Below are 24,593 nucleotides of genomic sequence, written 5' to 3'. Positions count from 1 at the left end.
TTACAAAAAAGAACTGTCAAAAAAACTTAACAAACCCATACGACAAAACTTAACTGAACTCAGGAAAACTCCCCATGCACACGGTTACATGCTTCTCTCCTGACTGATGGCACGACCCTTTTACAGCAGGAAGCCCCTCCCCTGGTAAGTCCCTTCTAACTGGGGGTGAGTTTACCTTTTACACTCACAGGTTTCTTTTACAGACACTTTCTCACTCGTGGCGTTTTCCCCTAATGTGTCCAGGCTTTGCCCCCCCTCAAACACACAATACTGAACAGAAGCAAACAACTGTTAAAGAAACACAAAACTCAAAACCAGTCCCCCCCCCCCGGCACATGGACGGGTCCATGGGACGCCCCAAGATTTTAAAATGGCCGCCCAACGAGGCCACACCTCCTCTGTGTGACCAGGTGGTGAGTGTTACCCATTTAATTGATGTGTTGCTTTACAAACTAAACATTTCACACACAACAAAATATTTTAGACTAGTGATGGCAAGATGAAGCCCCATGAAGCATTGAAGCCTCACAGTCAATGGCATCACACATGGTTCGAAGCATCACGGTGCTTTATTTGCTCCACTGCGCCATCATGTGGACAAGAAATGTATCAATCAATCAGTAAAAGTTTATTTATAGCACTTTACAACAACACCAGGACCAAAGTGCTTCACAGAAAGATAAAAACACCAAATGTTTACAACCTGGACACAGTTCAGTGTCTCTAAGTATTAAAAGCAAGTTTGAAAAGATGAGTCTAATCTGGATTTAAAAAGGGACAGGTCCGCGTATATAACACGCTGAGTGCTGACAGTAAATGGTGGGGCTGACAGACTACATTTGCGAGTTTATCAAGCTGTGATGTAAATGTGCTTGTGTTACTTTGTTTATGTCCAACACAAACACACAAAATGTCACTGTCGCTTTTGTTTTGAATCGCGCTTCAAACCCGCAAATCATTTCCTGAATCAGTCACGCGGTGCGGCCACTTCCTGAGGCTTCGAACGCCACCACACACGTGATCAACACACGTGATCAACACACGTGATCAACACACGTGATCAACACACGTGATCAACACACGCATCAATAGACACTCCTCTAGAGTACTCGGCACTCGCTTCGAAGCCTCGACACCATCGGCACATCACTATTTTAAACTACATAGAGTGTGTGATGCTTAAATGAAAATGTCAACCAAACAAATAAACAAAACAAACCCGGGATAGTCAAGTTTAACTGTTTAGTTGGTTACTGCAAAAAAAAGGACAAATGTGAAACAATGAATACCTGAACATTACTAAATAACAAGACAAAATAAACTAAGGGAACAAAGCACCTCCTACTTTGTCACAGTCAGCTTAACCCTGACCCTGCCCTGGTGGGCTGGTGCCTGATCTTAACAGTCTGAACAAGCAGGTCAGGAGGGCCAGCTCCGTCCTGGGGCCCCCTGGACTCTGTGGAGGAGGTGAGGGACAGGAGGGTGTTAGCCAAGCTCACCTCCATCATGGACAATACCTCCCACCCACTGCACGGGACTGTAGAGGAGCTGAGCAGCTCTCTCAGTGGCAGACTGAGACACCCTCAGTGCAGGACGGAGCAGGTCCTTCATCCCCACTGCTGTCAGACTGTGCAATAAGACTGTGAAGTAACATGTGCAATAATCTCTGCATCAGCTGCACTTTATTCCCTGGACCAGCATCACTTACTGACACTATAGGACTGTCACTTTACACCCTGATATTCTACTTATATGACCTGTTCTAGTTTTTATCCTGTTTTTATTGTTGTTGCTCACCTATTGTTGTATTTCTGCTGCTTGTTGTACATGGGAGACCTCGTGTTGATTCTATTTCACTGTTTGCACATTTTCCGGTCTGTTTTTGCACAACTCTGAGTGAACTTCTTGAACGCCGACTGTAACAAGTGAATGTCTCCATTATGAGATCAATAAAGGATTATCTAGTCGTGGGGGAACATAGGCCTGACCCCATAGATCCGGTGAAAACAAGTATTATGCAATAATAACGTAAATAAAGCCGTAACTATATAAAGCAGCCTTTGAGATGATCACACACTGAGCCGGGCTTGATGATTTGTGGTTTATTGCGGACCTTTCATTCAGGAGACACTTCCTGTGGCGGCAGAAATCAAAATGGCCGACTTTACTCAGGGCTTTCATTCAGGAACTGGCACACTGTTATTTCTGGAGCGTTTTCACTGCTGATGTCACCGTCTCCATAGTTACGGATACTTCCATCAAGAAACCCAAAATACCTGAAATAAAATTGTTCCTGAAGTGTCATAGAGGTGGATAAGAAGTTACATAATGCACCTTTAAGTTAATGAGACTTCTCCAAAATGGTCTGGTCAGGCACGTGCACAGGTAGAGCCCAGGTGGTGCTCAAGCACCTGCCCCTCTGCCCTGTGCCCTGTCAGTGCCCTTCTCAAGACCTGTTTTTCTCTCTCCCCAATATTAAGTCTTATTTATTTTATTGTTCTTAGATATTTGCCCTATTAAGCCAACATGTGCTGATAATACAGTTATAATGTATAACATTCCTCCTCTGCCTCTCGAGCCGCGGCGGCGCTGACGCTCCTGATCCCAGAAGGGCAGCTGTGCCGTCCCCGTGTCTCCCCTGTTTGAGACGATGGTACAGCCCATCTTAGGGAGACCCGGGAGTAAAGTAAACTGAGTAGATTCGGTAACTTTCTGAACGAGCCAGCGCGACATGACTGGATTATTAAGGGGAAAGGAAACAAAAGGGCCGTCGGGGCGAGACCGTCAGCGCCGCGTGTCGAGACAAAGTCCACATAAAGTCCGCGGTAACAAGTCAGTAACTTTAGCGCTTCTGTTTGTCGCTATAAAATGTTCTGAAAATGAGCTGTATTATCCAGTCTAAGTCAGGGCTGAGTGTAGACCAGGGTCAGAGCAGAGTGAGCTGAGCTGAGGAGACAGAGGAGAGAGAAGGTGAGGAGGAGACAGAGGAGAGAGAAGGTGAGGAGGAGACAGAGGAGAGAGAAGGTGAGGAGGAGACAGAGGAGAGAGAAGGTGAGGAGGAGACAGAGGAGAGAGAAGGTGAGGAGGAGACAGAGGAGAGAGAAGGTGAGGAGGAGACAGAGGAGAGAGAAGGTGAGGAGGAGACAGAGGAGAGAGAAGGTGAGGAGGAGACAGAGGAGAGAGAAGGTGAGGAGGAGACAGAGGAGAGAGAAGGTGAGGAGGAGACAGAGGAGAGAGAAGGTGAGGAGGTGCCTGGGTTCTGGACACTGTGCGTCTGTGTGAGGAGCACAGGAACAGCCCAGGATTATTATTATTTAAGATATTTTTGACAAACCAGATGTTTTAAGTGTAGGCTATAGCACCTTTGCATCATTTATTTGTATTTGTGCTGCTAGACTTAAAGCCACACCGTGTAGAATTTTACCCAATAAATTAAACTGAAATACAAGTATTTATCCTTCTGTGGACCCACCACCTGCAGGAGGAGCCATAAGGGGCTGGTGCCATGTGAGTTGGGCAACTCCAACAGCTGCCCCCACGACCCGGCAACGGAAAAGTGGAAGAAAATGGATGGACAAGTATTTATTTTATGACCATTGAAAAATACCTCAGAATTGCACAAACAAACATCTATGAGGCTCACCCCGCCTAAGATATGGCTGTAAACTTTACTGGAGTGGGTTCGTCTCCAGCTCGTCTCCATGGAGATGTGACTAAAGGCAGTAATTTAAGAGATTTAAACAGGTTTCACATCCAAATCCATTATTTTATGACACACGGCAGTAACAGCATTTCCTGTGTTCGAGCTGGTCATTAGGAGCATGTTTTGTTTTGCCACAACAATATAGTCCATAATGTTGTACCTTTAAGTGCAGAGCCTTGTCCTACATTGTCCTTTAAAGTCTATGTCAGGGGTGTCAGACTCACTTTGGGTCGCGGGCCGAGATTCAGCTCGTGGGCCACATATAACAGAGAAAATTTCCAATAAATGAATAATAATAAGCTGTGATTTGATCAAAGCCCAAACTTGACTGTAGCTTCATCAGCGGCTCACACTTGTATTGCACTTTACAAGCCTGTGTCACAAGTTCCTCAAAGTGCAGTCGTCATTATTCATTCACTTGGTGGTGGTAAACTGTTATTGAAGCCACAGCCGCCCTGGGGCAGACTGTCCATTTACCACATGGCTATATAATGTGTTGTTCATATCCTGAGCTCTTATTATGTCAGTGCCCTCTGCTGGACACATGTGGAACTCTATCCTTTTTTATTTATTTAATGCCCCCTAGTGGCTAGAATGAGCATTCTGGTTATTCTTTAAACATTCATAACTCTGCACAGGAATGGGCCGAGACTTACTTTGTTTTTTGACATACTCTGGAATTTATGCTCTACAGGGCAGGGGCCGGATGTTTGACACCCCTGGTCTATGTAGTTTACTATTAGGTCCACATAGTTGGACATTTTATGTTGCTGTGTTAATCAATGGTCTGTTAGTTGAAAACAAAAAACACTTTTTTGTCTTTTTTGGGGGGGCGGGGGGGGGGGGGCTTTTGTCTTGGTTGAGCACATGCCCCTCAAAATGTCTGTGCACGCCACTGCTCATTGTTGTGATAAATATAAGTATTTTCAGGGGGTATTTTTCAAACCCGGAAGACACAACGCTTTAGTTCAGTTAACTCCGCCCCCTCTCTCTCCACTCATACAACATCAGCAGTAAAAGAAACAAGAAATAAATATCTCAGCAATAAGTGAAGTTACTTCACAATGCAGCAATGAGGAGTTGCTTCGTATATGGCTAACACACGCGCTAGCTACCATGCTAACACACACGCTAACACATGCGCTAGCATACGCGCTAGCCTGCACACACGCTAACACACACGCTAACACATGCGCTAGCACACATGCTAACACACATGCTAACACACATGCTAACATACATGCTAACACACACGCTAACACACATGCTAACACACACGCTAACACACATGCTAACACACACGCTAACACATGCATTAGCACACGCGCTAGCCTGCACACACGCTAGCACACACGCTAACACATGCGCTAGCACACATGCTAACACACATGCTAACACACATGCTAACACACACGCTAACACATGCGCTAGCATACGCGCTAGCCTGCACACACGCTAACACACACGCTAACACATGCGCTAGCACACATGCTAACACACATGCTAACACACATGCTAACACACACGCTAACACACATGCTAACACACACGCTAGCACACATGCTAACACACATGCTAACACACATGCTAACACACATGCTAACACACATGCTAACACACACGCTAACACACATGCTAACACACACGCTAACACATGCATTAGCACACGCGCTAGCCTGCACACACGCTAGCACACACGCTAACACACGCTAACACATGCGCTAGCACACATGCTAACACACATGCTAACACACACGCTAACACCCACGCTAACACATGCGCTAGCACACATGCTAACACACATGCTAACACACACGCTAACACACATGCTAACACACACGCTAACACACATGCTAACACACACGCTAACACACATGCTAACACACACGCTAACACATGCGCTAGCACAGACGCTACACAGAAGGGGATGAGGTCATTAAATGTGAGGAAGCCTGTGATCTACTAACGTGCAGGTGAGTTTGTAAAGGAACTGTAGGAACCAGATGTTCACACTTAATAAAAAGACACATTTGCAATTTTTTCTCACTGTCAGACATGAAACCAGCATTAACTTCTATTTTGTTTTTAGGTCAATTAGGATTTTAAAAATGTTTTCCATTTGTCAAATTCCAGAAGAAAGAGAGAGAATGTTTTTACAGTTTTATATTAACTTTTTACAAAACCAAAAGTTCACATACATGTCATTAATATTTGTAGCATTTCCTTTTAACTGTATATTTTGGGTCAAATGTTTTGGATTTCCTTCCACAAACTTCTCACAATAGTTGATGAGTTTTGGTCCATTCGTCCAAACAGCCCTGGTGTCACTGAGACACATGTGTCGGCCATCTTGGGTCTTTGGGTCATTGTCCGTTTGAAAACCCATCTGCCCCGAGCTTTAACTTCAATATTTCCACATATTCTTTCTTCATGATGTCGTCTATTTAGTGAAGTGCACCAGCCCCTCCCCCACAGCATGGTGCTGCCCCCCTCCCCCACAGCATGGTGCTGCCCCCCTCCCCCACAGCATGATGCTGCCCCCCCCCCTCCCCCACAGCATGATGCTGCCCCCCTCCCCCACAGCATGATGCTGCCCCCCTCCCCCACAGCATGATGCTGCCTCCCTCCCCCACAGCATGATGCTGCCCCCCCCCTCCCCCACTGCATGATGCTGCCCCCCCTCCCCCACAGCATGATGCTGCCTCCCTCCCCCACAGCATGATGCTGCCCCCCTCCCTCACAGCATGATGCTGCCCCCCTCCCCCACAGCATGATGCTGCCCCCCTCCCCCACAGCATGATGCTGTGAAACCTCGACTGCACGAACAGCGACTTTGGGTCATTGTCCGTTTGAAAACCCATCTGCCCCGAGCTTTAACTTCAATATTTCCACATATTCTTTCTTCATGATGTCGTCTATTTAGTGAAGTGCACCAGCCCCTCCCCCACAGCATGGTGCTGCCCCCCTCCCCCACAGCATGGTGCTGCCCCCCTCCCCCACAGCATGATGCTGCCCCCCCCCCCTCCCCCACAGCATGATGCTGCCCCCCTCCCCCACAGCATGATGCTGCCCCCCTCCCCCACAGCATGATGCTGCCTCCCTCCCCCACAGCATGATGCTGCCCCCCCCCCTCCCCCACTGCATGATGCTGCCCCCCTCCCCCACAGCATGATGCTGCCTCCCTCCCCCACAGCATGATGCTGCCCCCCTCCCTCACAGCATGATGCTGCCCCCCTCCCCCACAGCATGATGCTGCCCCCCTCCCCCACAGCATGATGCTGTGAAACCTCGACTGCACGAACAGCGACTCCAGACCCAGTATGTGAGTGTGAGAAAGTTTAAACTCCGTGAACAGCACCGGCAAACACCAGCGTCAGTGCCAAATGTAAACATGTCGGGACAGATCGGCCTCATTCATACCTTACTTTACAGCATGTCCTTATATGGTGAAATGGAGACGTGCAGGGGGCGGGGCCTGAGGAGCAGTCGTGTGCTGCTCCAGGTTTAATAAATCCCTTTATTCCTCTGTATAAGAACTGTTACAGGCAGAGTCTCACACAGTTATTAAAGTCTGTTAACAAGTGGATTTATCCTGATAATGAAATGAAGGGGAAAAACAAAACATGACACATGAACAAAATGACCGTTAACCAAAGTGGGGTCATTTAAAGGTCACAAAGCTCCTGCTTTCTCCACTCTGCTCCTGAGTCGCTGACAGAGGCCGTTTGCTTTTTCACATCAGCATTTTCTCACACGGTTTCCTTTCATGTTCTTTGGAAAACGGTCTGTTTGTTTTTAGATCATTTCCTCTTCCCCACGTTTACATCCAAAATGCTGCATTCTTAATTATTATTACCACATTGTGCCAAACTAGGATCAAAACACGGCAAAAGTTGAACTACAAGAACTTTTCCTCATTTGCAAGTTCACATGTGTTTTTGTCTGAGTCTCCTTTAGGTTCTGGATTCTGTGGCTTCTAAACGGATAATGTGCGAGTTACACCTTGTCCCACCTCGTGACATCAGCAGGTGGAACACAGTGTTTCAACACTTTTGTATTATTTGAATTGTTCAGCTCCCGACATAGAGGCAAAGAAATGAAAAGCATTAGCCTGCTCAATGTGTTTATTCCTATAGCTGTTAGCAATAGCCTGCTCAATGTGTTTATTCCTATAGCCATTAGCATTAGCCTGCTCAATGTGTTTATTCCCATAGCCGTTAGCATTAGCCTGCTCAATGTGTTTATTCCTATAGCTGTTAGCATTAGCCTGCTCAATGTGTTTATTCCTATAGCTGTTAGCATTAGCCTGCTCAATGTGTTTATTCCTATAGCTGTTAGCATTAGCCTGCTCAATGTGTTTATTCCCATAGCCGTTAGCATTAGCCTGCTCAATGTGTTTATTCCTATAGCTGTTAGCATTAGCCTGCTCAATGTGTTTATTCCTATAGCTGTTAGCATTAGCCTGCTCAATGTGTTTATTCCTATAGCTGTTAGCATTAGCCTGCTCGATGTGTTTATTCCTATAGCTGTTAGCATTAGCCTGCTCAATGTGTTTATTCCTATAGCTGTTAGCATTAGCCTGCTCGATGTGTTTATTCCTATAGCTGTTAGCATTAGCCTGCTCAATGTGTGTATTCCTATAGCCGTTAGCATTAGCCTGCTCAATGTGTTTATTCCTATAGCCGTTAGCATTAGCCTGCTCAATGTGTTTATTCCTATAGTCGTTATCATTAGCCTGCTCAATGTGTTTATTCCTATAGCCGTTAGCATTAGCCTGCTCAATGTGTTTATTCCTATAGCCGTTAGCATTAGCCTGCTCAGTGTGTTTATTCCTATAGCCGTTAGCATTAGCCTGCTCAGTGTGTTTATTCCTATAGCCGTTAGCATTAGCCTGCTCAATGTGTTTATTCCTATATCCGTTAGCATTAGCCTGCTCAATGTGTTTATTCCTATAGTCGTTAGCATTAGCCTGTTCAATGTGTTTATTCCCATAGCCGTTAGCATTAGCCTGCTCAATGTGTTTATTCCACATTGAGCAGGCTAATGCTAACGGCTGTTAGCATTAGCCTGCTCAATGTGTTTATTCCTATAGCCGTTAGCATTAGCCTGCTCAATGTGTTTATTCCTATAGTCGTTAGCATTAGCCTGCTCAATGTGTTTATTCCTATAGCCGTTAGCATTAGCCTGCTCAGTGTGTTTATTCCTATAGCCGTTAGCATTAGCCTGCTCAATGTGTTTATTCCTATAGCTGTTAGCATTAGCCTGCTCAGTGTGTACATTCCCATAGCCGTTAGCATTAGCCTGCTCAATGTGTTTATTCCTATAGCTGTTAGCATTAGCCTGCTCGATGTGTTTATTCCTATAGCTGTTAGCATTAGCCTGCTCAATGTGTTTATTCCTATAGCTGTTAGCATTAGCCTGCTCAATGTGTTTATTCCTATAGCCGTTAGCATTAGCCTGCTCAGTGTGTTTATTCCTATAGCTGTTAGCATTAGCCTGCTCAATATGTTTATTCCTATAGCCGTTAGCATTAGCCTGCTCAATGTGTTTATTCCTATAGCTGTTAGCATTAGCCTGCTCAATGTGTTTATTCCCATAGCCGTTAGCATTAGCTTGCTCAATGTGTTTATTCCTATAGCTGTTAGCAATAGCCTGCTCAATGTGTTTATTCCCATAGCCGTTAGCATTAGCCTGCTCAATATGTGTATTCCTATAGCCGTTAGCATTAGCCTGCTCAATATGTGTATTCCTATAGCCGTTAGCATTAGCCTGCTCAATGTGTTTATTCCTATAGCTGTTAGCAATAGCCTGCTCAATGTGTTTATTCCTATAGCTGTTAGCAATTCCCTGCTCAATGTGTTTATTCCCATAGCCGTTAGCATTAGCCTGCTCAATGTGTTTATTCCTATAGCCGTTAGCATTAGCCTACTCAATGTGTTTATTCCCATAGCTGTTAGCAATAGCCTGCTCAATGTGTTTATTCCCATAGCCGTTAGCATTAGCCTACTCAATGTGTTTATTCCTATAGCTGTTAGCAATAGCCTGCTCAATGTGTTTATTCCTATAGCCGTTAGCATTAGCCTGCTCAATGTGTTGATTCCTATAGCCGTTAGCATTAGCCTGCTCAATGTGTTTATTCCTATAGCCGTTAGCATTAGCCTGCTCAATGTGTTTATTCCTATAGCCGTTAGCATTAGCCTGCTCAATGTGTTTATTCCCATAGCCGTTAGCATTAGCCTGCTCAATGTGTTTATTCCTATAGCTGTTAGCATTAGCCATCAAAGTAGAAACCATGGATGGAGGCACAGACCTTCAGAGATACAAATCAGTGTCTAGAAGTGTCTCTGAGCTAAATGCTAAATGCTAGCTCAAGTTTGTGCTTATTGTTGGTCAGAATCACATCCAGTGGCCACGAGTGATAAAGAAACCACAGAAACTGTAAACACGTATCTTTGTCTGTGAGAAAAGATAAGGTGTAAGTTTTAAAAAAGTCTCTTGGCAACGTTGAATCTTGAACCTGAACATTTTCTCCAGTTCGGCTTTACCCAAATAGTGACGATTGTGATGAAAAAGGCAACAAAAAACTGCAAAAACGCTTCAAAAATGTGATAAAAACACGGCGACAAGGTGTCAAAAAAGTCACGGTCAGTTTTGCAGGTCTTAGCTTTCAAATGAGGTGCTACACTGTCCAGTCAAGAAGCTTTTAGATTTGGGTAAAGTTCAGCTTGTACTTGGTTTAAGGGGGGTTAAAGGAGTTAATATCGGATATCGATATATACTCAAAACTACGGAGCCCTGGAAGTGACATCAGACACAAAAGATTTGGGGGGTGAAGAAAAAAAAGTTTTTTTTAAGAAATATAGAAAAAACATTTCCTTATTTTTTTTATTTTTTTACACCGCACATTTTCTCGAGGGAACGACATAATTCATTCCTACGGAGCCCTGGAAGTTTTTTTTTCACCTCCCAAATTTTTTGTCTGATCCGTAATATCCTGATGAAATAAATATGTGCATGAATATGTCAAGAAGCATGTTAGATTGTTTACGTATATTTTTTGTTGGTATTTATTTCCTAAAACTGGCTTTTTCATCTTGTTTGTTTTTTGTTGGAAAAACAAAGCTAGTGCTAGAGACAGGGATGAGCTACAATGGGAAATGTCCTTTTGCATTTCTGCCTTCTCTTCTGTTCTGTGTTTCCCTGAAATAAAAAGTTGTGCCGTCGAGGGTTAAGGGAGAGACAGAATTATCGAGAAAGTCACTTCCTCTTTCCTCCGTCTCTGAACAGGCGTGACGTCGCTCCCGATTCACACAAGAGTCTGTGCAGGCGCAGCAGCAGAACCAGCAGCAGCAGCAGCAGCAGCAGCAGCAGCAGCAGCAGGAGGAGAAGGAGCAGGAGTCGTGGTCGGGGTAGTGGTAGTGGTAGTGGTAGTGGTAGTGGTAGTGGTAGTGGGAGTGGGAGTGGGAGTAGTAGTAGTAGTAGTAGTAGTAGCAGTAGTATTTTTCTGTCCAGTCCAGAGGTGGACACAGCAACACGTTCCTGTTTTTCCTCAGCTGGGGGACAATGGTCCAGAGCTTCTCTCTGCTCAGATGGTAAGTCCTGCAGATGAACTTTCATGTTGATTTGAAGCGTTCGTGGAAATGATTGTCCTTTTTTTGCCTATATCATATGTGAAAATGATGAAGAGTTTGGGACCAATGACAGAGCCTTGTGGTATTCTACATATCTCTTGGTCTCTAGTCTGTGTGGAGTCTCCGTGTGGTCTACACAGGCCTCAGAGACACTGCAGGACGTCACAACTAGTCTCTAATCTCTAACTAGTCTCGAACTAGTCTCTAACTAGTCTCTAACTAGTCTCCAGGCCGGTGAGAGAGGCCTTTTAGAAACTCTGTGTTAAAATGATTATTGTCTTGTTTTGATCCTGGGATCAGCTTCATCTGTGTGTCGGGAAACACAGTGTTTTAAAACATAAGTAACAAATGAACCTCGATCACATGTTTGTGCTTTTAGACTTTTATTTTTTGAATAACTCCACATTTTTTGGAGCCAATGGAGTGAAGTTTGTTTCTTAAGATAATGTTTTATCATTTGGATTTGGACTCCATTGTAAACACTCACGTTAAGGAGCTTCGACACAAAAATGTGCTTGAAACTTTAGAAAGCAATAAAATCAGAGCCGGTGCTGGCCCTTCTGGGGCCCTAAGCAACAATCCACTGGGGGCCCTACAGCACGCACCCCAAGGCTGTTTGGTGGAGTGAACTCATTTACCATCAAAAACAGTTGTATATTGCAGTCGTGCACACAACCTGCCCCACTAACCACTAAGCCACTGTTAGATGCCGTTTAGGATCAGACTAGTCTATTTTCTAAATGGTCACATTCTCTCACCTCCGGTCCCTGACGGTTATATGTTTATCATACCACTGAGAATTAGCCTGATAATAATTAGTTTTAGACCAAGCACATTCTGAGAACTAGAGTTACTAAAAGTAACTGCGAGCGGCGCCCGGGCCGGGACACGCACGAGGCGAGCGTGAGGCGAGCGCGAGGCGAACACTGGGACACAGACTGAGTGAAGACGCTCACTCATTGGGCGTGGCCGGGGGAAGGCGGTCTCTCCTGCTCATCTCCTTCACACTGCTCCATTACGGTGTTGTATGAGGCAAAGTAGGCGGAGAGTGAGTGAGCGCCCCCTGCCTGTCAGACACCGCCTGTCCACGTAACACAAGGATTGATACTTTTATGTTGAACGTCTGACTCTCCTCTTTCTATACAAACCTTTTATATATTTGAACACTTTCTGACCAAAGTCACTCTCATGTATTTCCATTGAGCCCCTGGGCTCCACAGACTTACATTATAATCACTATTTCTCCAAACTCCTGCATATTTTCTGAAGCTCGAGGCGTCAAACTAAAGTCCTGACACATTATTTTCACCGTGAGGTCATTTTTACCTTGTGTGTTAAGAGAAAGACGATGTTAGTAAAGAGCTAAAAACAGAACAGATCGAGTGAGTTTATGAGGGTGAGTCTGTGTTTGGGACGAGGCAGGACAGACTCACAGCCTTTTACTTGTATTTGCAGTGACAAATAAAGACTGTCAGACACGGGGGAGACGACCACAGAGTTTAGAAACATGATCTTTTATATCACGAGGACAAATGCTGGTAAATGATTAAGTATTTCATAACATATTAGGCGTGAGCAGCAGACGCTTCAAAAGGAAGTTAGTTCAAATGATCATGAAAGATAAAAAACAAACTGTCCTTTTCTTCCTCTTCCACAGGAGGTAAAAACATGTCAGGGCTTTAGTTTGAAGCCTCGAGGTTCAGAAAATATGCAGGAGTTTGAAACGACATTTTTAATCTCTTTTATAGGAGTGGTTTGAAAAATAGTTATAATAATAAAAAGTCTATGGACTAATCTGTAAATGAATGGGCCCATAATGGACATACATGTTAGTGCCTTTGCCACAGAAAGTTGGCAATAAAAGGGTTCAAATATACAAAAAGTGTTATTGTTTTTATATGTATTAAAAATATCAATCCTTCACTGGGTTATCGCTCTGGACAGTGAGTGTCTTAAAGGTGCTGAGGATTAAAGTGTTGGGGGTGATTGACACGTCTATGATCTTAAAAAGTAACATCTAAAATGTCATCTTAAAATGACTTTAAATCTCGTGATGTCGAGTTCCTGTGTGGAAATGGGCTTCCATACAGTGAAGCTACAACAATGTACATGTTCTACTTCCAGGAACTCATTAAGTCAAGTCATTGCAACAGATTCCACAGACCAGGATCATTTTAATAATTCATAGATTTGTTCGAGTGCCTCAATCACAGTTTTCCCTTTAAACAGCCCCCCCCCCCCTCGTAGCAGCCTGATGGGCCTTTAGCTCCGCCCAACCTCCTCGGTTTCCTCTGAAATCGATGCTCCAGTGAGTGCACTTCTCCTCATGGGATCACTCACTTCTGAACTGGTTCTTCTGTGCATTTTGTTTGATGTTTTTTATTTTATTGTATTCAGAAACTTAAACATTTAACAGATAAACATAAAGTCTGACATGGAACAGGCAGCAGCTGAATCCCAGTGTGTAAAACAGAAACAGTGAAAGCTGCCAGTGTCTTATGCTGCTGTTATACATGTTTTGTTTTCAGATCGTCACAAAGAAGAAAAGTTAAATCTATCGTCTTCATTTTGTTCTTAGCCTCCGTTCTCAAAGTATTCAGTCTTTGTTTAGGAGCATCTGCTGCTTATTATTCAGGAATGAAGGGGTTGTTTGTGCCTCAGTTTCCACAGAAAAACAACTGTGATCAAACTAATGAACGGTTAACCCTAACCCAAACACCCCAACCCCCTAATCCTAACCCTGACCCAAACCCCCTGACCCTGACCCTAACCCCTGATCCTGATCCTAACCCCTTAACCCTAACTCTGACCCCCTAATCCTGAACCTAACCCAAACACCCTGACCCTAACCCCCTGAACTTAACCCCTTAACCCTAACCCTGACCCTGACCCTGATCCTAACCCCCTGACCCTCTGACCCCCTGACCCCCTGACCCCCTGACCCTCTGACCCTGACCCTGACCCTGACCCTGACCCTGACCCTCATATGTGCTCCGTAGGGTCATTCATTGGGGGTCTCCTGTTTCCGCAGTGAGGCTCCGCGGTGGATCCAGCTGTGGTCTGTGGCTCCGCGGTGGATCCAGCTGTGGTCTGTGGCTCTTCTCATGGGGATCATGATGTTTTTATACAACAGCGGGTTCGGCCTCTCGTCGCTGAGAACATGGCCCAGCTCGAGGAGTGACCGCACGTCTGCGGAGGAGGAGCAGGTCAGCACAATGAGTCAGAGGATTCACCAGAATCTGCACTCACAGGTTCCTCAGAATCACACACGTTACAAACCGTCATCCTGATGCAGAACCGTGAGGGAAGGAAGTGCCGTTAGAGAAACGGGTTTGCTGCGTTAGCGCCGCTACTTCCTCTTCCTGTTTATTTCCATTTAAACCGTTTTCTTAACCCTAAAACATATGTGTGAGATGTTCCTGATCTGAGTTTCTCTGAGTTTCTCTGAGTGTCCTGGGTCTCTGTCTTGGACGTCTCTGATGGCCTGGGTGTTTCTGCTACAGCCTCATGTTTCCATAGTGCTGAAGGTCGGGGAGGGTTAGTTATTTATTTATCTCTTTGCTCCTGTGTCTCTGGCCTCACAGTAAGTGAGGAACACAGAGTTATTTATGTTTAGTTTCTCTCTCCTGAAGGACACGGAGCTTCACCACAGAAGTCTCTCACATCCAGGAAACATCTTCACATCTTCAGCATTTTATTTTTGAGAATTTTTTGTGTGTTTCCAAATACCTAGTTTTCCTAGCCTGGCTAACACCAGACTAAAATCACAAGTGATATTTAGTCTGGGGAAAACCAATTCATGTTCTCGTAGGAGAGGTGTGGTTTACGAATGTCTATCCTGCGTCTGCACGAGGCCACAGCCAATCGAATCATCGTATCCGATGACCCGCTGTAAACTTTCGAGCTAAACTATTTAGAACACGGCCTAAAACTTGATTGAATAATACCATCGCGTCTGCTGCTGTCATGTTTGATCCGTAAATAAACTTTTTTTCCGTAGCTTCCGTATATCGAATAGCTCGTCATCATCTTGCCGTCCCTCTTCGTTCTGTGATTGGTTCCCAAATCCATGTGCTGTGCATTACTGGTTAACATTTTCCAGTGATTTTGGATCATTTGTATCTGGTCTCAAGATGCTTTTCTTTCATGTTATTCGACATGACACAGTTTCATATAAAAGACTCACATGTGTCACGTTTGTCATGTTTTATAGATTTGGATGAAGTTCTTTTCATGGGTGGATGATCTCATTAGTGACGGGGTTGTGAGTTTGAGTGATCGTTTTCTAGGGTTAAGAGAACAGTGAACAGTGGAGGAGTTTAGAGATGCTCACAGGTGCTTTTAAAACTCTACATTTGATCTCACTTTGGCTTTTACAGCAAAGCTGTGAAAATGAAACAAAAACACAACAGAAAAGTGATGGATGAAAAAGTGGCGACAACACAAGGAAATTTGATGAGTTTTGTACATTTTGGTGAAGCTGAACTGTTGGAAGTGTGTCCAGTTTGTGCTCCTCCTGTGGTGAACAGATGCCACGTAAAAAGGCAGTTTGATCCATTAGGCCTTTCTGTTGTGGATCAGTTTACACGAGAGTGAACCAGGCCCAGGCCTGTCTCCGTACGACAGGAGTTAAAGCTACAGTGATCTGGCTCCATCACACATTCTCACACAGACGCTCCTCCTTTAGGCACAGGACATAAGACGCTCAATACAGTGAAGGCACAACGGGGGGGGGGTTGTCACATAAACACGCCTAAAGAGACACTCCCACTCTGCTCACACACTGCTCACACTCTGCTCACACACTGCTCACACACTGCTCACACACTGCTCACACACTGCTCACACACTGCTCACACACTGCTCACACACTGCTCACACACTGCTCACACACTGCTCAGGATGAGTCTGACTGTAGGATGTGTTGTTAGTTCGTTGCTTAGTGAGAAGCTTAAACTGCAGCCAAACTTTCCCACTAATACATTAGTTTAGTTTAGTCTATTTTTATCCACCACTGTCTCGATCTCCCCTCTCTTTCCGTCCGTCCGTCTGAGCAGTGAACATTGTCTCACTGTTTCAGTCTGATTGTAAAAAAAAGGACGGCAGCTTGGCTGAGTTTTGTTTTCTCAGTGAAATGACCTTCAGGACTCCTGTATGAACTGTAGTTCTCTCTCCTCGCTCTCTCGCTCTCTCCTACAGGAGCTGCAGTCTGAGCTGCAGGGGCGGAGCTGAGAGAAGAATCAAAGGCCTGCCCCCCCTGAAACAAAACTCATCCATTACATGATATATGAGAGAAAAGCTGTAAAAGAACTGCGTCATATGGACACACCTTTTTAAAATGCACCAGAATGCAGGAAAACTGATCTCAATCAAACTCCAGGGCTCACGCTGAAGCTGGAGCCCATGGATGGCCCCGCCTCTCACACACCAGCTCACGTCTGATTGGCTGAGAGCCCTGGCGCGTCGCTGAATGCACTATCTCCAAATTACTTTAATTGATTTATCCCTGACAGATTCTGGGTGACGGACATTTCCCCCAAATTGGTCAAAATGACGGAAATCCATCGCAGCAGCGGAAAACTTTAACCATAGAGGTACAAGTGCTCATGACTGACCTGTGACCTGTGACCTGTGACCTGTGACCTGTGACCTGCAGGGTCTTTACAGGGTCTTAAAGGGTCTTTACGCCTGTAGGGTCTTTACACATGTAGGGTCTTTACACATGTAGGGTCTTTACACATGTAGGGTCTTTACACATGTAGGGTCTTTACACATGTAGGGTCTTTACACATGTAGGGTCGTTACGCCTGTAGGGTCCGTGACACAGTTTTGTTAGCATTGCCCTGACACAGTTTTGTTAGCATTACCCTGATACAGTTTTGTTAGCATTACCCTGATACAGTTTTGTTAGCATTACCCTGACACAGTTTTGTTAGCATTACCCTGACACAGTTTTGTTAGCATTACCCTGACACAGTTTTGTTAGCATTACCCAGACAGTTTTGTTAGCATTACCCTGACACAGTTTTGTTAGCATTACCCTGACACAGTTTTGTTAGCATTACCCTGACACAGTGTTGTTAGCATTACCCTGATACAGTTTTGTTAGCATTACCCTGACACAGTTTTGTTAGCATTACCCTGACACAGTGTTGTTAGCATTACCCTGACACAGTGTTGTTAGCATTACCCTGACAGTTTTGTTAGCATTACCCTGATACAGTTTTGTTAGCATTACCCTGACACAGTTTTGTTAGCATTACCCTGATACAGTGTTGTTAGCATTACCCTGACAGTGTTGTTAGCATTACCCTGACAGTGTTGTTAGCATTACCCTGACAGTTTTGTTAGCATTACCCTGACAGTTTTGTTAGCATTACCCTGACACAGTGTTGTTAGCATTACCCTGACAGTTTTGTTAGCATTACCCTGATACAGTGTTGTTAGCATTACCCTGATACAGTGTTGTTAGCATTACCCTGACACAGTGTTGTTAGCATTACCCTGACAGTTTTGTTAGCATTACCCTGACAGTGTTGTTAGCATTACCCTGACAGTTTTGTTAGCATTACCCTGATACAGTGTTGATAGCATTACCCTGACACAGTGTTGTTAGCATTACCCTGACAGTTTTGTTAGCATTACCCTGACAGTGTTGTTAGCATTACCCTGACAGTTTTGTTAGCATTACCCTGACACAGCTTTGTTAGCATTACCCTGACACAGTTTTGTTAGCATTACCCTGATACAGTTTTGTTAGCATTACCCTGACAGTTTTGTTAGCATTACCCTGACGGTTTTGTTAGCATTACCCTGACACAGTGTTGTTAGCATAACTGTGACACAGTGTTGTTAGCATTACCCTGACACAGTGTTGTTAGCATTACCCTGACACAGTGTTGTTAGCATTACCCTGACATGTTTTGTTAGCATTACCCTGACACAGTGTTGTTAGCATTACCTTGACAGTTTTGTTAGCATTACCCTGACACAGTGTTGTTAGCATAACTGTGACACAGTGTTGTTAGCATTACCCTGACACAGTGTTGTTAGCATTACCCTGATACAGTTTTGTTAGCATTACCCTGATACAGTTTTGTTAGCATTACCCTGACACAGTGTTGTTAGCATTACCCTGACACAGTGTTGTTAGCATTACCGTGACACAGTTTTGTTAGCATTACCCTGACAGTTTTGTTAGCATTACCCTGACACAGTGTTGTTAGCATTACCCTGACAGTTTTGTTAGCATTACCCTGACACAGTTTTGTTAGCATTACCCTGACAGTTTTGTTAGCATTACCCTGACACAGTTTTGTTAGCATTACCGTGACAGTTTTGTTAGCATTACCCTGATACAGTTTTGTTAGCATTACCCTGACACAGATTTGTTAGCATTACCGTGACAGTTTTGTTAGCATTACCGTGACAGTTTTGTTAGCATTACCCTGACACAGTTTTGTTAGCATTACCCTGACAGTTTTGTTAGCATTACCCTGACACAGTTTTGTTAGCATTACCCTGACACAGTGTTGTTAGCATTACCCTGACACAGTTTTGTTAGCATTACCCTGACACAGTGTTGTTAGCATTACCCTGACACAGTTTTGTTAGCATTACCCTGACACAGTGTTGTTAGCATTACCCTGACACAGTTTTGTTAGCATTACCCTGACACAGTTTTGTTAGTATTACCCTGACAGTTTTGTTAGCATTACCCTGACACAGTTTTGTTAGCATTACCCTGATACAGTGTTGTTAGCATTACCCTGACACAGTGTTGTTAGCATTACCCTGACACAGTGTTGTTAGCATTACCCTGACACAGTGTTGTTAGCATTACCCTGACACAGTGTTGTTAGCATTACCCTGACACAGTGTTGTTAGCATTACCCTGACACAGTGTTGTTAGCATTACCCTGACACAGTGTTGTTAGCATTACCCTGACACAGTGTTGTTAGCATTACCCTGACACAGTGTTGTTAGCATTACCCTGACACAGTGTTGTTAGCATCACCTCCTCCTCTCGCTGCAGGACGACTCGGCGTTCTACGTGCCGTACCCGGGCTCCTACCGCCTCCTCATAGACGAGCCTGAGCGCTGTCAGCAGGGGGCGCCCTTCCTGGTGCTCGTGGTCCCGGTGGCCCCCGGCGACAGGACGTCCCGGGACGCCATCCGTGACACCTGGGGCGGGCTGCGGTCACTGCAGGGCCACGGGGTGCAGCTCTACTTCCTGTTAGGGTCCGTCGCCGAGGGCAACGGGACGGGGCTGAACCGGTCTGCGCAGGAACAGGTGAGACGTGGGATCATGTCCTGACCACGGGGGCGGGTCTGAAGTGTCCGGGTGTCACGGGTGTGGGGCAGAGACTCGGGGCAGAGACTCGGGGCACAGAGACTCGGGGCAGAGACTCGGGGCAGAGACTCGGGGCAGAGACTCGGGGCAGAGACTCAGGGCACAGTGACTCGGGGCACAGAGACTCGGGGCACAGAGACTCGGGGCAGTGACTCGGGGCAGAGACTCGGGGCAGAGACTCGGGGCACAGAGACTCGGGGCACAGAGACTCGGGGCACAGAGACTCGGGGCACAGAGACTCGGGGCAGTGACTCGGGGCACAGAGACTTGGGGAATAAATCATTTACACATGCGTTTTCCCTCCATGTGTGCGTGTTCTCTCCGTGTGCGTGTTCTCTCCATGCGTGTCCAGTCCCGTGTTGACAGTGAACACGTATACAGCGTGTTCTGCATTAGCCTAACACACTTGTTCCTGCCAGAGCAGATCGATACTCAGCTCTCAGAGAGCCCGGTCCAGACGCAGAGGCGCCGTGTGGAGCACAGGAAGCCTTCCTCTTAAAGTGACAGTACACGAGTAAATGAGCAGCACTATAACACGCGTGTAAAGAGAAGGGTCATGCGTGTTCTCGTGTGCGGCTGCCGTTCATAAGCCTCGATGTTTGACCCTGTGCGTTCAAGCAAAGTGACAAAAAATCTATGAAAAAGTGACACAAATGTGACAAGAGGGAAAAGTTTGAATGAGTTTTGTTGGTCTTAGCTTTCAAATGAGGTGCTACATTGGCCTATAGGCTGTGACCTTCTAGATTTGGGTAAAGCTGAATTGGAGGAAATGTGCTCGGTTCAGGCAGTGGTTAAGACAGGGAGTACTTTGATTTAAGTACTTGCTGATACCGAATACTGACACGGGTACAAGGTATTTTCTACATCAGACTTGTTCACACAGATTGTTTGTAATGAGTTAATTTACTTTTACATTTCCTTGAGTAAAGTCGGCGACACTTTTAAGAGAAGTTACATCAGAATTGACCAGATGACATTTTATTCTTATGTCTCTGTCCGTCACAGACAGAACAGCTCAGGTCCTAAAGCTCCTCAGTGCTTGTGCTTTATTCATTTATGTATTTGTATTGAACAATAGTACTGAGATGTTACTTATTACTGCAGATAAATGCCCTCTTTTCTCCTTTACTTCAGCTCCGTGTGGATTTTCTCCTGTGTTTATAGTAACTTATCCAGTAGCTTCAGCATTTTCATTGTTTTGCTCATTTTGGCTCAATATAAACATGCTGGATCTCTTTATTCTGGACTTTCTGACGACTTTTTAGTCTCTGGGTTAGTTTTTCACATGAATAAACAACCCCTGGGCAGAAATCAGTAAGAATTACCAGGACTGTTAGCGGCTAGTTAGCAACATTAGCAACATTAGCAATTATTCTCCAGTTTGTTGTTGTTTTCTCTCCTCAGTGGAGCTGCTCCTGTAGGAGCGCCGGACACACGGCAGGGTTACTCTGCATTTGGACCTAATGTATTTCCAATCTGTGCAAACACTTAATATATGGGAGGTAAAATACAAGTATAGACCAAAATGTAAAGTGTAATATTTTTGAAAATAATGTAGTAAATAAAGGATTGTCATACATGTTTGTTAATCAGGCTGTTGGTTAGATTTGTCTGGAGCTGTTGGGACTGAGCCTAAAGGAAAACTGCTGTAAAATAATGACCTGGAGCCACTTTCAGCTCGTGTCCAGTGGGTCAACACTCAAGCCGGAAATCCTGCCCCGGCCGGAGTACTTTAAGCCCTGCAGTTTCCTCCCAAATGATTCCCCATTTTTCACACATTTCCTGACATTGGAAATGAACCTGATGTTGTAAATGTGCAGATGTTCCACACGTCCTTGTTCTGTTTCTGTGGTCATAAAAGTGTCCGGTATCTGTGTGGTTAAAGTGTGTCACATTTTTGTCACATTTTTGTCACATTTTTGTCACATTTTTGTCAATTTTTTGTCATTTTTTTCTCATTTTTTTCTCATTTTTTTCTCATTTTTTGTCATTTTTTTGTGATTTTTTGTCTTTTTTTTTGTCACATTTTTGTGATTTTTTGTCACATTTTTGTCATTTGTTGTCTTTTTTTTTTTTTTTGTGATTTTTTTGGTCATTTTTTTGTGATTTTTTGTGATTTTTTTGTCATTTTTTGTCATTTTTTTGTCATTTTTTGTCATTTTTTGGTCATTTTTTGTCATTTTTTTTGTCACATTTTTTTCATTTTTTTTGTCACATTTTTGTCATTGTTTGTCATTTTTTTGTTTGTTTTTTGTGATTTTTTGTCACTTTTTTGTCACTTTTTTGTCATTTTTTTGTCACTTTTTTGTCACATTTTTGTCATTTGTTGTCTTTTTTTTGTTTGTTTTTTGTGATTTTTTTGGTCATTTTTTAGTGATTTTTTGTCATTTATTTGTCATTTTTTGTCATTTTTTTGTCATTTTTTTTCATTTTTTTTGTCACATTTTTTTCATTTTTTTTGTCACATTTTTGTCATTTTTTGTCATTTTTTGTCATTTTTTTGTCCTTTTTTGTCATTTTTTTGTCATTTTTTGTCATTTTTTTGTCACATTTTTGTCAATTTTTTCTGTGTGGTTAAAGTGTCCGGTCTCTGTGTGGTTAAAGTGTCTGGTCTCTGTGTGGTTAAAGTGTCTGGTCTCTGTGTGGTTAAAGTGTCTCTGTGTGGTTAAAGTGTCTGGTCTCTGTGTAGTTAAAGTGTCTGGTCTCTGTAGTTAAAGTGTCTGGTCTCTGTGTGGTTAAAGTGTCTCTGTGTGGTTAAAGTGTCTGGTCTCTCTGTAGTTAAAGTGTCTGGTCTCTGTGTGGTTAAAGTGTCTGGTCTCTGTGTGGTTAAAGTGTCCGGTCTCTGTGTGGTTAAAGTGTCCGGTCTCTGTGTGGTTAAAGTGTCCTGTCCCGTGTGTTTCAGCTGTTGCAGGAAAGCCGCCTCCACCACGACGTCCTCCAGAGCGACTTCGTGGACAGCTACAGGAACCTGACGCTGAAGACCCTGCTGATGCTGGAGTGGCTGAGCTCGCACTGCCCCGGCTCCGCCTACGCCATGAAGGTGGACTCCGACGTCTTCCTGAACGTGCCCCAGCTGCTGCGGCTCCTCCGGGACGCTCCTCGCCGCTCCTTCGTGACCGGCTCGGTGCAGCGCCGGGCCGAGGTGCTGAGGGACGCCCGGTCCAAGTGGTACCTGCCGCGCTCCGCGTACCCCGGGACGCACTACCCGCCGTACGCGCTGGGCCTGGGGTACGTGCTCTCCATGGACCTGCCCCGGAGGATCCTGACGGTCTCCGCTCGGGTCAGGGCGCTCTACATCGAGGACGTGTACGTGGGGCTGTGTCTGCGGGAGCTGGGCGTGGCCCCGCACCCCGGTCACATGTTCAGGGCGGGGCTGCCGCGCTTCCTCATGCCGCGCTGTTACTGGACAGAGGTCATAACCACCATCTTGAGGGACTCGGAGCAGCTTTTGGAGACGTGGAAGACGTATCAGAAGCAGCTGGGGTACTGCTAGACCTTCACCTGAGGAGAGATGCAGGTTCATCTAACATGGGGCCAGTTTAAAGCAGCACTAAGTCACGTGTTTACCTTAGCAGATCCTCCCCGTCGTCCCTCTGAGGTGATACAAGTGTTAATGGGATGACTGGGGGGTCTTTCATCGCCCCCTGGTGTCTCAAAACCACAAAACCACAACTGTAACTTTTAGGGGGTGTTGAAAAATATCGATCCGCCGACGTTCTGATTATGTGCGAAACAGACACTTCATCTCAACAAAACACTGAGGTCATCGCTGCTCTCGGTCCAAACCCATTTTGATTCTATATTTTCACATCTGTCACTGGAGCTGAGTGAGCTCTACTGTCTGAAGGAGGGCTGAGCGAGAAATCCAATTCATTCATGCTTTTTAACCCGTTAACTCCCACCTGAACCGAGAGGATCTTTTTCCTCACGTTATCAGATTTTTTTTCCATCATTTTTTTGTTGGGTGTTCAACTCATTTATGTAACTTTTTTGTCATTTTTTGTCATTTTTTTTAATCATTTTTTGTCCTTTTTTTGTCACATTTTTGTCAATTTTTTGTCACATTTTTGTCACATTTTTGTCATATTTTTTTCACATTTTTGTTAATTTTTTATGATTTTTTTGTCATTTTTTTGTCATTTTTTTGTCACATTTTTGTCACATTTTTGTCACATTTTTGTCACATTTTTGTCACATTTTTTTCACATTTTTGTCATATTTTTTTCACATTTTTGTTAATTTTTTATGATTTTTTTGTCATTTTTTTGTCATTTTTTTGTCACATTTTTGTCACATTTTTGTCACATTTTTGTCATTTTTTTGTCACATTTTTGTGACATTTTTGTCACATTTTTGTCATTTTTTTGTCACATTTTTGTCACATTTTTGTCACATTTTTGTCATTTTTTTGTCACATTTTTGTCATTTTTTTGTCACATTTTTGTGACATTTTTGTCACATTTTTGTCATTTTTTTGTCATTTTTTTGTCACATTTTTGTCATTTTTTTGTCACATTTTTGTCATTTTTTGTCACATTTTTGTCACATTTTTGTCACATTTTTGTCACATTTTTGTCATATTTTTGTTAATTTTTTGTGATTTTTTTTGTCATTTTTTGTCATTTTTTTTGTCAATTTCTTGTGACATTTTTGCAAAAAATATCGATCCGCCGATATATCGCGATATTACGTCGCACGATTCTCGTATCGATCCAAAAAGTGCCAATATTTAAACATATTTTTGGGGAATATTCACTGCAGCGTCTCGCCTCGGTCCTGCACTGTTACTCCCGCCCACTAGATGGCAGCACAGCCCTCGTGAGCAACACTAGAATCTCGAGAGAGTTAGAGAAACAGGGAGAGTTTTACCAGACGCTCCGGGCTCTTTTAAAACTCTACATTTGG

At 44.2% G+C, this 24,593-nt stretch overlaps 1 protein-coding gene across 1 annotated transcript; it reads left to right on the top strand.

Annotated features, from left to right (window-relative positions):
• Positions 1–335: 335 nt before the first annotated feature.
• Positions 336–23,188, top strand: LOC306963443 (beta-1,3-galactosyltransferase 1-like; the record flags this gene model as incomplete). The annotated part of the gene is made up of 4 exons (XM_079557010.1): positions 336–413; positions 14,334–14,540; positions 19,371–19,628; positions 22,591–23,188. The coding sequence occupies 4 exons, from the start codon at positions 336–338 to the stop codon at positions 23,179–23,181; spliced, it is 1,134 nt and encodes a 377-aa protein (XP_079413136.1). The 3' UTR covers positions 23,182–23,188.
• Positions 23,189–24,593: the final 1,405 nt, after the last annotated feature.

Source organism: Gobius niger (genome assembly GCF_951799975.1).
Source record: "Gobius niger genome assembly, chromosome: 5".
NCBI classification, from domain to species: domain Eukaryota; kingdom Metazoa; phylum Chordata; class Actinopteri; order Gobiiformes; family Gobiidae; genus Gobius; species Gobius niger.
The sequence above is the reverse complement of the archived record's forward strand: the minus strand, read 5'-3'. Positions and strand labels throughout refer to the sequence as shown.